This window comes from Clytia hemisphaerica, unplaced genomic scaffold (genome assembly GCF_902728285.1).
Source record: "Clytia hemisphaerica strain Z4C2 unplaced genomic scaffold, Clytia hemisphaerica genome assembly, whole genome shotgun sequence".
NCBI classification, from domain to species: domain Eukaryota; kingdom Metazoa; phylum Cnidaria; class Hydrozoa; order Leptothecata; family Clytiidae; genus Clytia; species Clytia hemisphaerica.
Window position 1 is genome coordinate 1,265,165 of NW_027104184.1, and position 16,629 is coordinate 1,281,793.

The 16,629-nt window shown below is 36.0% G+C and overlaps 1 protein-coding gene across 1 annotated transcript in view; it reads right to left on the reverse strand.

The window, feature by feature from the left end:
• LOC136814829 (putative ATP-dependent RNA helicase TDRD12) overlaps positions 1–16,629 on the reverse strand; it is an 83,382-nt gene that overhangs the window by 26,221 nt on the left and 40,532 nt on the right. Inside the window, exons 24-36 of the mRNA XM_067071258.1 lie at positions 13,158–13,206; positions 12,265–12,338; positions 10,549–10,695; positions 10,295–10,348; positions 9,407–9,457; positions 8,274–8,335; positions 6,064–6,192; positions 4,994–5,119; positions 4,344–4,419; positions 3,926–3,978; positions 3,130–3,258; positions 1,603–1,678; positions 500–606 (exon numbers count right to left, since the gene is read on the reverse strand). Coding sequence (XP_066927359.1) covers positions 500–606; positions 1,603–1,678; positions 3,130–3,258; positions 3,926–3,978; positions 4,344–4,419; positions 4,994–5,119; positions 6,064–6,192; positions 8,274–8,335; positions 9,407–9,457; positions 10,295–10,348; positions 10,549–10,695; positions 12,265–12,338; positions 13,158–13,206 — 1,133 coding nt within the window. The remainder of the gene's footprint in view (positions 1–499; positions 607–1,602; positions 1,679–3,129; positions 3,259–3,925; positions 3,979–4,343; positions 4,420–4,993; positions 5,120–6,063; positions 6,193–8,273; positions 8,336–9,406; positions 9,458–10,294; positions 10,349–10,548; positions 10,696–12,264; positions 12,339–13,157; positions 13,207–16,629) is intronic.

The window sequence follows — 16,629 nt, forward strand, 5'->3', positions numbered from 1 at the left end:
AGTTATTTTTCTAATGGAAACATCCGATTTTGACCCCTCTGTTACTAAAAATAGAGAAAAGCGTTGGCCAAAATCTGTGAAAATCGGCTTTTTATCGGGTGCTTCCGTTTGCAAATATGACGTCATTTTGACTTACACATATCAAGAATACTAACCTTCTCAGCTCTCAAGATAAGCAAACAGCATCTTGAATCTAAAGACTTGCTTCAAATTCAGACAATCAGGAGCCCTGCTTTTCTTGATATGCGTAAGCCATCTTTCTAACGGAAACACCCGAAAAAAGCTGGGATTTGACCTCTCTCTGTTACTAAAAATAGAAACACTGTAGTCAAAATCTGTAAAAACCCGGCTTTTTTCGGGTGCTTCCGTTTGCAAATATGACGTCATTTTGACACATATCAAGAATACTAACCTTCTCAGCTCTCAAGATAAGCAAACATCATCTTGAATCCAAATACTTGCTTCAAATTCAAACAGCTAGGAGTCCTACTATACTAACCTTCTCAGTTCCTTGTGTGCTTGAATGTGATAGAGATGTTCACGGTTGGGAACATTGTCGAGCCCTTGTGTCACCAAGTGTAGAATCTCCAAATACGTCAACAGCACCTGACAAAAAAAATCAATCAACAAGAGTCTGACCAATAGAATTCAAACAACAGAGATTTTTTTATAGTTTGTTAAGTTACGAAACTTCAGACATCAGGCAGAAAATATTCGTTTTGTGCAAGAGATCGATCGCCTCTTCAAATTCGAACGTTTCCTTCCATAATGGCGGAAATTAAGTCTAATAGACCTTTCATAAATTACGTCATGAACGTATCCAAACAATTTCCATGGTGATCATATCCCTTGAGAAATTGAATGATTTTTTTGTGAATAGAAAGAAAGTAGTCACCATGGCAATAATTTCAAAACGAGGCAAGTGATGTTCGTGACGTAATTTATGAAAAGGTCTATTAAGTCTAAGAATCTGCTTCTGTATCACGGCTGCGTTAGTCCGTAAAGTAGTCCTAAAAGTTCAACAGGGATTGATTAACTTCAAGATGAAACTATTGTAAGAAAAAAAATATTTCCAATTAATGGTGTGCACCATTGCAATGCCCAACCAATCAGCTAATGTCAGATTAAATCACGGACCCAATAGCTGATTGGTTGTAAGTAATGTAAAATGAGTCTAGCTAACACTGCTTGGCCTACCTACACAACCCTATTTCCATCATATAGGAGGATATTTTCACAAATGGCCGAAATCCTGTGTAGGTCGAAAACTGAGGAACAGATAATGTGTTTTTTTTTGAAATATTTTTTGACTCATATTGAGTTACTTCTTTCCATCTTAACTCCTATTGAGTTACTTTCTTCCTTAAAGTCATTTCAGATCACTAGTTTTACACTGACGGATTTCTATGTCATCATATTTTCCTTTTCTACTCCAACCTGATTGATTTTCTGTGAATGTTCATTCTAGATTTTTGTTGTATTTGTTTTGTGGGTTTTTGTCTTTATTGTTTCCATTTTGAGTAGTTGAAGGTTTTATACTTCTAGACTATATATATAAGGTTATTGAAATTTATCGACCTCAGTTATTTGTAAGGTACTCACAGCGTCGGTTAAACGTCTTCCGATAACAAATACAATGTCTTGGAGACCTCCACAATTACGAATTCTTTCACAATTCCTAAGGAAGAAAGATCACATAAAATAGCGGATAGGTAAAAAAAAATATACCAAAATTTAAATGTAATTTAATTTTAAAAACTCAAAATTTTTTTAGACTGAAATTTTAAACATAGTTTATTCAATCTATAACAGACCTCTGGTCGAACCTTCAAAGGAATACCTTATCGGGGAAAAAAATGTCGGGGGAAAGTGACGAAAATTTTGAGGGGGTGACGAATTTTTTCCCCGAAATATATTTCCCCGACATTTTATCACCCGACCAAAACTTGTACCCGATTTTTTTATCCCTGACCAAAACATTTACCCGAAATTTTATACCGCAACCAAAATTCAAATCTAATTTTTTTACACCTTTATTTACCGAAATTAGTGCTTTAAACGTCAAATTACAAGATCTATTTTCGAGCTAGTGAAGGAAACCATTTCGTTTGGACAGTTTAGTCGGGTGAAAGTGACGAATTTGAAATTTTGGTTGGGGAAAAGTGACGAAAATGCCTCTAGGTGACGAAATTTTTCCCCGACGAAAAATAACCCCGACTAAATAAAACTCCGATATTCTTTTCCCCATTAAGGTATATTGATTTTTCGGGGAGATACCGGGTGATCCAGAATAAAGTATAAAGGTTTGATGGTTAACTGTGTCCGAAATAATGTAAATTTTTACCATCTTCTTTTTTAATTCTCAAGAGGAACCGTAAATTTAAACCTTGGCATATAGCTTTTTAAAATTGCTTCAGTGGTTCTCAAGTTAGAAGCTTTTGAAGTCGAAATTCACTTTTTCCAAAAACATGTCAAAAATGGGTTATCAAATTAACACACTAAAGGCTGTTGTCCCAAATAAATGCGGTACAAATCATAAGGATCTCACTTTTTGCTTTAGAAATATTGACAATTCTTCTTTAGACCTTCAGACTTTAAAAGATCAGTGTGGGTGATCGGCCGGTTGTATAACCCAGTAGAAAAACCCGAAAAGCCAATCACAGCTTGGGTACGTGATAACCCAGCAAGTCTAACGAAAGCTATCGAAGCCTAGTTAACACAAACAACACCCTATTAAACCATAGTGTTCAAAGCAAAATTTGTTGTCTCCGACGGAAATAGACCTTAGGCAAAAAATTAACCAGGTTTCTTTGAATTTAGCAGAATTTTGTTGCATTTTGAGATAGAAAAGCCTGTCATTACAGAGTTTATGTATCGGAGGATATCGAGGGCGACGGAAAGTGAAATGATACAAAACAAAGTCTATAGTTGATGTACGGTCCTATATCGCCTTTGCTCACCTAAACAGACGATGATATTTTGGTGTTTTTAACGTCGTCGAGCAAAGTGGACGGTGATTTTGGAGACATGTTAACTTTGCTTTATTCCGTCCCCCGCGATTTATCTCGAATACATAAACCCGCTATTGTACTGAGACGGAAGGAAGAATTTTGTACACCGTATCGTTACCTGTGATCATCCAATACTTCCAAGAAAGTTTTCCCACACGAATCCAAGACATTGAAATCAGTGTTTTCTGTTGTGACAAGTTTACACAACAACTCAAGTCCGTCTTGTTGTCGGAATTGAGCACATCCACTGAAAACCGAAATAAAACCAAAACCAAGCTTAGACGAAAAGTTAATCTAACAAAGAATAGCAAGAATTCGTCCAGTTTTTGCTAATTCTAAAGTCAATTTTATAACATTTAAAAGCATTCAGCAGCACAATAATTAAAAAGCGCACGAAAATTAACAGGGCTAAAGGTACCGCCTTTAGGGAATAATTTGGTCGTGTGATTATAAAGAGTTGACTTAATAATTGATATTTTGATTATATTTTTCTTAACAAATTATCAAGAAAGGGATAGTGAAAGATGAAAAAGCATTACAAGTAGAGTAAAAATACCGGGTGCGCCACAAAAATAGGTCGATTTTCAACGTTTTCGAGCTCTTTCTGAGAGTAACTTTTTTATTCAATTGAGCATAACTTTTGATCTAATGAATCGAATTTAATAAATGACCCATCAAAATTTAAGTTAATCTTTCTTCTTTCCTATGAAATAAGAATGGTTCTTTTAAAACTTTTGGATTTCTAGAACATCAGTTTTAAAGGGAGAAACTCTTTTGTGGCGCACCTGGTAGAAAAGTGAGAAAGGTGAGTAGGAAATTCAAATTTGGAATTGTCTAAATTTGCTTGAACCGAAGTAAATGCAAAATGATAAATACAAATTGCTGCCATTGGTTATAAAGAACCGCCCACTTACGTGCTGTTTTCGCGACATAGCAATCCGATCAAATCAATCAATAAGCATGTCATCTGAAAAAAAAAAGTGAAAGGTGAGACTTCTTTTAATAAAAATACGAGCTTTTATCCGTACTAAACCTACCTGGGCGGATAAGTTATCACCCCTATGGAAAGAAAGAGCCTTAAGTACACAATATTAAATATAGGGGCGGTGCATCCTCACAGACGAAAAAACGGCGAACCTCCATAACTCGAATGTCTTCTTAACTCAAACAAGCTTTCTCGTCCCTTCAGTTAACAATGCCTTATAAAACTTACTCCATCACTCGAAATTTCCTTTGAAATTTGTGTTACCCGGGCGTGTTCGAGTGATGGGGACTTCAGTTGACCCAAATACGAGAACGGTCAATAATAGAATAATGGCAATCAACACCAACCTGAGAATCTTGGCTTGTTTTCATCATCTCAACTAATTGTTTCATGGCTTCGTAATCAAGCATTGTTCCTTGGTACCTGAAGCAAAAGAAGATTCTAAATACAGTTGGTGATCTATAATTCGACGTTCTACTATTTGTTATGCTTGAATATTTGATAATATTAAAAGTCAACAAAATACTCATAAACGACACTCACTATTCGATGAAAATCCAATTCTCCTCAAAAAATTTCAAATAAACTACTTTTTAAATGTTTACTGGCGTCAAAGAAGCGCTAATTATGCGTATTTCAACCATGATTTAGAACAAAAGGCACCAAATCGTGAAAATATTGTCTCTTAATAATGTCATCGGTGAAATTGAGTCCCCGCAAAATCTTAAAATTTGCGGACGAGGTCAATCTCGAAATATAATCCCCGCAGAAATTTATCCCATTCAAGTATATTATTATGCCTAATCACTCATCACGAGCCATCACTTTCAGGAGACGAATGGAAGCTTTCTTCAATGTAGGAGCGTGTCACATGTAAGTTATGTTATTACCGTATTACTTCGAATAAATGACCCCTTTCTTTTAAACGCCCCTCCTAAAATCCAAAAGATTTAATAAACGCCCGGGCGTTTACTCGAAGTAATACGATAGTCCTTACCACTCATCACGAGCCAGCACTTTTAGGAGACGAATGGAAGCTTTCTTCAACGCGACCGTATCGCAATCTTTAAGTAAGTTAAGGACGACCTGTATTCCATTGTTGTGGTACATGCATTCCGCACACCTGACGAGAAAATCGAAAGGGTTAGACACAGAGGATTTATAAAGCCCGAAGGGCTAGATGTCGGGCTTTAAGCCATCGCAGGTAAAAAAAAGTGAATATCGGAAAAAATATGTTGCTAGTGTTTTCGAAAACCCGCGAAGCTTCTGATTGGTCAATCGCTGAAATTCTATTGTAATGTCACGTGATTTAGGTAGCATTTTCTACCTAACCACGGCAAAAGCTTTACATCTAGCCCTTCGGGCTTTATAAATCTATGGTTAGACACAGAGGGTTTTAGATATTTGGGATGTCGACTCCTTCTATTGTCCAAAGCAAAACCTCTTGATATATTTGGGATGTGGAATCTTTATATGGTCCAAAACAAAACCTCAACAAGTCGAGATATCAAGTTTTGATTTTTAAAAAGAAAACAAGAGAATTTCAACGTAAGAGCCGTGTTAAAACCCATTTGTTTTAAATATCATATTGTGATAATATCCTTTGTTCACAATGTAAACAGCCAGCTAACCTTTGATACTCCCGATTCAATGCTAATCCCAACGATAGTATACATACTACCTTCCAGAAGCAGTTTTATTACAGGGACTACGTTTAGTCAAACGTTATCAAAATTGACGTCGATTGAGTCCACGCCCGATGAAAATACTATCGATACAGTAATTTCCAAGGGAACCAACAATTATTAGATCAAACATCTTGCGATTATGGTAATAATCTCATCAAATCAGTCAAAAAAAAAATAGTTTTTAGGGAATTTATACAAGGTTTTTTGCCGCTTTTGCCCGGGAACACTGCGTCAAGTAACTGAATTTTTGAAATTTTACCTACGTTATCAAAATTGACGTCGCCGATGAAAAAACGCCATCGATACAGTAATTTCCAAGGGAACCAACAATAATTAGATCAAGCATCTTACTTTGATCAAACAACTTTTGAAACTTTACCTGTCATCCTTTCGCAATGGTATTTCAAGGGCAGCCAAAAGCTCCTCGTTCGAAGGTTCATGGTGATTCAAAGCCAGTAATTTACAAAGTGACTGTATTGAATCGTTCTCAGTCAGGTACTCGAAATCACTGATGAAAGAAAAAACAAAGTTCAAAATACAGAGCTTTGAATAATACCTTAAGGGAAGAAATTTGGAAAGAAAAATTTGGCGGATTTAGCCAAATTCAATTTTCCTCGCTATCCGCCGAATTTAAACTTTTTTGTATTTATTCCCCGAATGTGTGCTATTTCATGCCTTAAAACCAGACAGGTGGTACTGCCACCCACAGGGTAGTAACCCTGATTTTTAGGAAAATCTGTCTTAGGTACCGGAAACCCATTGTTAGTACCTGGTACTAACTTTTTTTTGAGGAAAAAAGGGACCCATCCCCTTTTTAAAGAAATTATTAAAAAATGAATATTACAGGTTGTAGGCACTCAGTGGGCCTCTAAACCGATCTCAATTTACAAGTTTCGTGTAACGAATTTCTTTGGATGGCTTTTCCATGCTTCTTTCAACTTTTCTTTGAAGCCTTTTATGGAAACAGCAGCTACCACCTCAGACGGCAATTTATTCCACGTAGGGATGGTTCTGTAGTAGAACGACTTTGTTTGCGGGCCGCGGAATCCATCACTTGCAAAGTTCAGCTGGAGTTCATCTTTGTGTTGTCGATTCGGACGTGGTCGATGGGTAGTTTTCTTTGGAATCGTAGCTTTATCGTAGAAGTGAAGATGCTTATAGACCTGCACCATATCACAAAAAGTTCTACGAAACTCTAGTGTTGGTAATTGTAAGCTTCGTAGTCTATCCTCATAAGAGAGATTTTTGTAAAGTTTGACAAGCCTTGTCGCACGTCTCTGCACTCCTTCCAATAGGTTGACGTGTTTCCTTAGTTTCGGGGACCAGACTGATTGTGCATATTCAAGATGCGGTCGAACGAAAGTACAGTACAAAGTAAGAAAAATCTGCGGGCTAAGGTTTTGGAAGCCACGGTTAATAACTCCAAGCATCGAATTGGCCTTGTTGACTTGCTTAGAGATATGTTCCTCGAAACTCAACTCTGCATCAATAACAACACCAAGATCTTTCTCTATGAAAACATGTTCCAGTTGATTTCCATTTAGAGTATATGGATGTGCATGTTTAATGTTTGTAAACTTTCCGATAGTAAGTACATGGCACTTGTCTGGATGGAACTGAAGCAACCAGTCTTTAGACCATTTCTATATGACTGCATCACTCAGGAAAAACGCCTTGTAATACCTATCAGTCAATTTCACCTCCCAAAATGCGGGAGAGCTTAAAATCTGAAAAGTTTTCTGCACTGCGGCAATTCGATTTTTCAAAATCAGAAAAAAACAAAAAACAAAACAAAGACATTTTCATCAAATAAATTTTTCTCGGTAATTTCTAAAGAAAGTTAGGATTTACCTAGTCTAGCAAGCTAGACGACTAATTTATACATAGTAGAAATAAAGCAAAAATTAATGAATGGAACAATTTTAGTCGTCTAGAAACCTTTGTGCACTAACTCCAAACAAAAGAAAAGTGTCAATATTGCAATTATAATTTTTTCCTATATGTGTGGATTTGTGTATTGAAAGTTTTTTCATTTGAGTTGATTTTGTTTTGAGAGTTTGTTGTTGCTTGATAAATTGTTTTCTAGCTACGCAAGTTTCTGCGTAGCTAGCCCCTGTATCTTTAAGGCTGGAACACCGGATTCTTCCAGTCGTTTATACAAACTAAACCCCGTATTATTATTATTAGTATTGGTATTATTAGTATTTCACGCATTATAAACGACTCCAGTCTAGGATTTACCTTAATATAAACAGCGTGATATAGACAGCCCCCACCTCAAATGTTGTACCAGATACTAACTTTTTTGAGATTCAAAATTAGATACTACTACCCGACTATAGGTCAGTACCCTGCAGATGTGTTTTTCTTTTAATAGCGTTTATTGGCCAAAAACATTCTTCATCCGCCAAAGTAAATTCTCTCCGAATTTAATTTTCAAGCCATCCGCTGAATTAAATTCCCTCTTGAAAAACTTTTTCGGCCATCATAGTTGCACTCAAAATAATTTAAGAAAATGCCTATTTAATTGGGGAAATTTAAATCATACTCATGTGGACTCTTGGTAACAAGGAATTAGAATTAGCTTACTTTTGAACTTTTGCCAATATGTGAGTGATTTCTTTGGACAATGAAATCTTTAAGTCACCATGCTAAACGAAAAAAAACAACAACATTAAAGTCTTAGGCAAGTTCATAAATTCAAATGGGACTGGACGAGTATCTCAAGGACAAGATTTTGTCGGCTAAAATAACACACCATGATGTTGAAGGAAAAATCGTGTGAAAAGCCAACTCTATTACGCATGCGTTTCAATAAAAACCATGAATTGCGATTTGATCTACCTTATCGGGGAAAAGTGACGAAAATTTTAAGGGGTGACGAAATTAGAGGCTTCTCATATTTTTTTCAAATCTGTAGAGGCGATCCCCAACGAAAATCGAATGTTTGCTTGAAAAAATGGCAGAAGTTAACAAAACACTAAAAACATCTATTTCATTCCAAAGTACTGTACCGGGTTTTCCCTATACAGTAACTCAAAGATGAGTTAGAAAAAAGCCACCCTTATTTTAAGAGCGTTCTTTCAAAGATGGAGCCGTCGCGCTGTAATGATATAGATACAAAGAGTCGATATTTAACGTAGATAGCCCAGTGATCTAGCACTTTTAGACAGTCTTTCAATTGATTTCACGGGGCTCACCGCCAGCCGGCTAGGCTATAATATGAACTGAACGGAACATTGGAAGGAGCGGGGATTCGAACCGGGAACCCTTGGTTTCAGGCGTTGACGCCTTGAGGCCAAAAAGAAAAATTGTCTTGTTTCCGGAAATGCGGCCGGCCGCAAAATATTTTTTACATTTTTAGACTTTTTTTTATAGTCTTGATTTTTTCATTTCAAGCGGAAACACAAAACTTGTGTGTGTTTTGCTTCGTAAGAACAATCGGTGTCTTTGCTGTATAGTATTTACCCTGCTACAAAACTTTTGTTGTGCTTTCTTGAGAAAACGTTTCTTGTCTGAAATATTCGAAAGAGAATTATTTTTTTTCAACATCGTAAAATAATTTTTTTTTGCGGCCAGGTGACTCGTAAAAAAAGTTTACCCAGCCGATTTCCGGAAAAAAAACCATTATTTTATTTTGGCCATCGCTCCTTATGTAACGCAATATCGATGGTACCTGATGGTACATCAGAAATGAACAATTTTTTAAATCAGTTCCTCACCTGAGCCAAATAGATATCAACACAGAGGTCTGGAATTTCGTCACTTCCATTCTGATTGATTGAAAACAAAAGAGAAAGAAAAGTTGATTCTCTCCAATTCGATTTCCGAGGGAAAATAGACTTAATCGAATAAGGGAATGTATCGAAGAGTAGAGCATTGTTTATGCGAGTTTCTTGTTGACGGCGACTTTCAATATTATCGAATAGGGAGTGTATCAACAAGTAGAACATCGAATTAGAGAGCGTCAACCGTAGATACCGAAGAGGAGACAGTGTGCTGACAGTTTCAATTTAGTGGTCATTTAAAGGGATAGTCAGATGGTTTGTGATATTTTGCCTGTATATTCGTTCCACAGTTCTGAGCAGATCTTTTTGTCTTTGACTATTAACAAGTGTTTGGCTCTTGGAACGGAAACAATAGAATTTCGACGTAAAAACCGTTGAAGAACCCATTTTCAAGGATTTCAAATGTGATAACTCGGCATTAGAAAATAATTAAACAAAAAAAATCTAAAATTTAAAATCTATTTTTCTTTAAAAAATTAAAAACATAACAGGCTGATTCACGCCTTTCACAGAGACGAAAATTTTGAATTTAGCTATCTCTACTTTGGTATAGAGCACTTTATCACCATAAGTTACTAATGTTGTTGAGATAAAAAGATTTGAAAGTTTTACTCAGAACTATGGTACAGACAAAAGATCTAAAACCATCTATTTATCCCTTTAAAATTCTTTCTCTGTCAACGAACTTTTTGGTAGTAATAAGGTTCGATTGATGAAGGAGAGAATTTGTAAACATGCACAAGCAAGAAGCCACAATAAAATCTACAGAAGAATGTACCAGAGGAATAGCCTATCAAAGTCTAAGAACCTCTATCATCTAACCTTATAGACTTTGTCTTTTCTATCTTTGGTGGTATCGGCTTTTGGGAAGATCGTCTAAAACATATAAAAGAATTTTTATCAAGAACAAGTTAAGAACATTTTAAGTCTTTGCGGACTCTAAAATACTCAAAAAATAGCGAAAATAACAATAATTTAAGAACACTAGTTTTTAGAAGTTTTTTAAAACTTTCAAAAATTCAAAAACTTATCGGAGATTTCAAAAATTTTGAAAAAACTGTGTAGAAGATTCTTACCTGTAAGCACTCTAGTGAACCGCTTGCTATTCCAGCGTAAACAAGCTCATGACTGATGTTAACATTGATATTACCGGTCGTGTCAAAGATGCTCACTACGTAAGCGATGCGGTTAGGTATATAATCGGAAGGACCCACACTTAATGCCTATAAAGAAAACAGCGAATAACTCTAGTGAACCGCTTGCTATTCCAGCGTAAACAAGCTCATGACTGATGTTAACATTGATATTACCGGTCGTGTCAAAGATGCTCACTACGTAAGCGATGCGGTTAGGTATATAATCGGAAGGACCCACACTTAATGCCTATAAAGAAAACAGCGAATAATAAAAGAGAGCTGTCCTTCTTGTTTTAATTTTCTCTGCTGACCTTTATAAACTTTGGACTAAAGTATATCCGCCATCTTTGATATTTGAGTCTATGTACTGAAACTATGCTAAACGTTCAACAGCGCTACATCACAAGAAAAAGTAGATCTAGTGCTATCGATGCATTACAGGGCTTTTGAGTAGTTCTAGTATTAGGGTACCACTAGGATCAAACGATTTTGAAAGGGATTAATAAATTGCCTCCAGGATTTGTAAAAAGCTCATTGTTTGTACCAAGACCACAGATGTCGCATGTCGTGCTTTTGCTGAAAAGTGTGCCGAGGCTAGTTAGGAAATCCTACCTAGGTCACGTGACATTACAAGGAATTTCAGTGCTTGACCAATCAGAAGCTTCGCAACCAATTTTCGAAAACAACAGAAAAAAAAATTCTTGCACTATTCACTTTTTTTGCCTACGATGGCTTAAAGCACGTCATCCAGCCCTTCGGGCTTTATAAATCTGTGACCAAGATCGATACATATAACAATCAATTATTGTCACAATGAACTTAATACGCCATTTCACAGTCGAAAGGAATCATAGGTAATTAGGAAAACCGCGCTCTTTTGATAAAGACTTTCTGTTGGTCTGAAATTTTGAATGCTTTTGCGTCCAACCAATGGGAAGCCGTTATGGAGGCACAATCCGTCTTCATTACCCATGATTAATTTCGATTTCGAAATGACCTATAGAAACAGGATATACTATGGTCATTAACGAAAAATAAAAGTCAATAATTTTACGCTCGATAGCAATAGAAAATAACCTTTAGAATGGGCCATTCCAAAATAAAACCATACAGGGGTGTGGACGAACCTTTTTAGGGTAAATTTTTTTCTCTGAAAATGTGTCTATACCCCCTGGAAAAATGGTAAAATCTGAAAAAGCTCCTGGAAAAATTTCTTCCACCATCCCCTGGAAATTTTTTCCCATGGTTCTGGTGGTAGGGTGGACGAAGTAAAATTTGGTATTAACCCCCTGGAAAAACTCATCTTATCATTTAGCCCTCTGGAAATTGGTCATAAATTTTTTTTATACCCTGGAAAATTTTGTAACTTCGACTTGACCCCTGGAAAATCAAATATCTGGAGGACGATGCTTACTTGTCTAACACCCCGGAAAATAGTCTCAATATTACAGGAACCCCTGGAAATTTTCCAAATGCCCCCTGGAAATTTTAATCAAAATACCCCCTGGAAAAGTTCGTCCACCCCTATGTATTGACATAAAATGGAATGGCCCAATATACTGTAAGAGTTAGTGCTTCGGGATAGAGCTAAAGGATAGGGGTGCCATTTTCAAGGGAGGACCTCTGCCCACTATGAAATGAGAAATTTATGTTTACCTGACATTGTAATAGTTTCTCGCAGGCTTTATCCCAAAGAACATCTCCGTCCTCCAACGTCCATTCATTACCTTCTGAAAATAAAGAGAAGTAACTCTTGCCAAAAGAACCAGTAAAATTCGGCTCAGACTGGGATGAAGAAAACTTTTCACTTTTTGCATCTTCGAAATACCATAAGATGAAAAAAGAACAACATAATAGTTTTCAATGTTTTTGACTTAACAAAAAAAAAATTCGACAGAAAAGCGAGGGGCCATGGCCCATCGTGGACGGGGTCATGAATATTCAAGTTTAGATATCTTTGACAAGTTCTCATTGGTTTCAACGTAGCTTGAAATCAGCATTGCCCTAAAGCTTTCTAAGACCTGAAGCTTATGTACATAGTTCTTAATTTGTTCTTAGGTTCTTGCCAAAATTGATGTTCTTAAAAAACGTTCTCAAAGAAAAGCATGTAATGCATCAATAATAAACAAAAATAATTTATTTTAACCCTTTGATATGCAAGAATTGTATCTACCGCGAAATGCAATTTTTACTATAAATTCTGCTAGGAAAATGAAAGAATTTCAGCAATAAGAATCAAACCGTCAAACGTGCTAACTGCACTGGTGACAGAATTAAGTAAATTTAGAGGTTTTTGGACCAAATATGGTCAAAACGGTCAAAATCTCAAAAAAGTGGATTTTTGTCAAATTTTTCATTTTTTTTGACCTTTTGGCTTAAACTCCCGCTGGAAAGACTCACTTTTAAATTCCGAACAATCGAATTCCTACGAATTAGACCAAAAGTAACGATTTCTAACTCAAACTGGGCATTACAGTCCTATACAGCCCATGTCCGATATACCCGGTATTGGCAGTTAGAGGGTTAATGTATACAAAAAATATTCAAACCTTTCGGGGTAACATCTTTGAAAGAGCATTGGATAGCTTGGAAGGGCAACTAAAAAAGAAAGAAGAGGTTTTACCAAAAGAAATAAACCTTTTGAAAGAAGTTAAATACTTTAGTATACACGCTTTTTTATAAGAATACACTTTATAAGAATGTCCATGATGAAAATGGCTAAAAAATTAAGAATATGCTAAGAATATCACCATCATGGAAGTTCACTACTCAAGCTGAGAATGCCATTTTTAGAGCATTTTCATTTATAAATTGTCAATTACCCCCAAGTAAGGCTCACTCCTTTCACAAAAATGCCATCTTATGCTTGAGACGTATGTACTAAATGTTAAATCTAGTCTGAATTAGGATTATAACCTAAGAATGCTGTAAGAATATTTTAGGATGATTTTCCCAAAAAAGTTAAGAATATCCATGACAAAATGGATTTACACCATTCTTATATAAAAAAAGCGTGTATCTAGAAGAAAAGACTTTTTGAAGGATATCTTTTCTATGCTAAGAAAAATAATCGGATAGTATGTGCGAGGGACGCGAACCGGGCTCTCAGATTGCTTCCAACTTTAGCAATAATTATGCTTATTTTTGCTAAGCCAATTGGGCTTGCTGAGAATGCTGACGACGGCAAAATCTGAACTCGTAAGTCTCCACTTTAATTTCTACTTTCTGTTATTGGGACAGGCAAGACACGCGAGTTGCTGATTTGTATATGTAATCACATGATAACTTGTACAATTCGAGAATAATTGCACGAGTGATTTTTTTTGTTATTAATTTTCCGAGTCCAAAAGGACGAGCACGGAAAAAAATTTGGTAAACGGTTTTTGACACCTTTTCGGCAGTACTCATGTGCATCTATGTGCAAAAAATCGCAAAAAATTAATGAGAAAATCTCGAAAAAATCTCAAAAAAACCGTTTTTTTCGGGACATTTCCGGCTCTACTGGCTAGGAATTTTTTTTCTTTCGAAAATCTGGCTCCGTCACATTTTGGGCATTACCATTTTGCACCTTTGTGCAAAAAATCAAAAAATTCCTATGAGCCAATCCTGAGAAAAGTTGGTAACGAACGAACACAGGTTAATTTATAGGACACTATAAATTTCTTAAGGTAGGTCCAACAATTAGATGAAGTATAAAATTAAGACTTTCGCGAAGAAGAAGAAGAGTATTTCAACTTTGAAGAGCTTATTTTCGGCAAAGAAACAACATTTTGAAAAAACTTTTGCAGTAGATGGTATATCTTTTACCGAACTTAAAATAAATTCTCGGAAAACTTATCTAAAAGATTATTTTGTCTCAGAATCTTGAAAACAAACAGTCCTTTTTGACCAATTTTCCACCTCAATTTTCATAGAAAAACAGCCATTATTTTTGTTCCAAACAAAAAGGTTAATTACCCATCAAAAGTAAGCACTTTTTGCAGGTAACTCATAGAAAAAAAGGAAAAAGGAAAACAAATGAAAATGAAAACATGGATTCGTTATAAACATGATGGCTGTTGGCTGGAATATTAAATACACGAGGTTGATGGTTTTTTTAGTAGTCTTGGAAGTTTTTAGAGCTTTTTAAAGAGTATTTATGGCAAGTTGGTTATACATGTAGTATGCATGATCATGTCTGGGTTACCAAAGTTCAGACAATCTGTCAACAAGGGTTCACATAAAGACTTGCATCAAGCTCTGTAATTTTAGATAATTTTTTTTTAATTTTGAGCTTCAATTCCCAGGCTACCTAAAGAGCCCTTAAAGTGATTTGTGACCGGAAACGGTTTCAAACAAAAAGATATAATTCTAAAGTTACTTCATCGAAAAAAAAAAATCTGTTCAACTCATCATTTCTTTGATTCTAGCGATGAACATACGAACGAACATAGGGTTTGACAAATCTTCGTAAGAAATGATAAAAGACCCATCAGTTCGAAGTCTTGGTGACTCACTAATGGAGTCAAAAACATGAAGGTTAAGCAGCTGACGAGAAACAAAACCACTGTCGGCGATTTGAGAACCTGTAAGATGCTCAGTGATGTTGATGTTTAGAACATCGGGTTCAGGGTGTAGATACATGTCCAAGAATTCAGCTTTCCAAACAAAACGACTTTTACCACTTCTATTAGAATAAAGAAAATATAAATAGTCGCGACCAATCAATCTCTCCACTTGAATATTGGAGAATGAGCTGAAAATACGCACGAAATGATTATACAGCGGACCGGAATTATAAAAACTTTCACGGATCCAAAACCGCAAAACAAGTTTGTTACTTCTAGTCCTGTATTCATCAAGAGAACCATAGTCTTTATATCGATCATAATCGGAGTTCATCATCAAATCGTATAAAGCTTTCTGAGCATAACGGTCTACTCGTTTGCCCAGACTTTCAGAAGTAATGAACCGATTCCTTGGCATCCAACCAAAAGACTCCTGATGACTTTGCTGACAGAAATATTTAGAGGTTACGCACCAGAACACAACACTCGTATTTGGGACACCATCTATTTCTTTTAACAAAGGCGGCAATTCAGTGTAAGCGTGTGCATAGTAAAACCGTTCGATGACCAGAAGCGTCTGTATCTCTCTGCCAACCATCAATGAAAAGTCGTGTAGAAATTCAACGAGATAACTCCTTTCTGGTGAAGTCAAACTCTGCATTTCCGTAGTTAGAAATTGTTTATAGTTATGTATTTGTTGGCGAATCGAACGTGCTTGTAAAGGCGAATAAATCCAAACCATCACGCATGGAGTATCCAATAATGATTTCACCAGGATTGCTACAGGTTGTAGAATATCTAAACTTTCTATCCGATTCTGTGTTATTGGAGACTCGACATGAGTATTGAGCAAGAGAGTTATATTTCTTATTTCGTCGCACGTAAAGAAACCGCCGTCAACGCCGTCAAACATTCCCTTCGCTGACATCGATGTCCAAAGGAGAGTATTAATAATGAACATGCAAAAAATATGTTTCATTTTCGAACTTGAAAAGAAGATTTTTCAAACTCATGATACGCACCACTGCAATGTCTTCTAATATTACATCACGGACCTAAGGTCTGATTGGTTGTTAGTGACGTAAAATCAGTCAATACGTCACTTTCAACCAATCAGCTGTTGCGTCCGAGGAAGACATTGCGATGCTGCATATCATGAATATTCAAATGAACGACAACTCCCTTATAAATTGAGGTGTTTTTTAAAGAGGTCTGTTTATCTTTCCTTACAGAGAAAATAGAGTTCTCTTGCATTACGAGCGAAATATGACACTTATATTATTTTGTTTAGTGAACAACTCATTTTGCAAAATTGTGGTTTGAGAGTAATGTTATTGTTTTGAATTGACTTCAAATGAACTTCTTGTAAAGCTGTTTTGATCAATTTACCACTTGGCTGTATAGTTGACTCTCGCTAATTCGAACGAGGAATATTATTTGGTCGAATTACAGAGAGATTCGAATTATAGAGGCT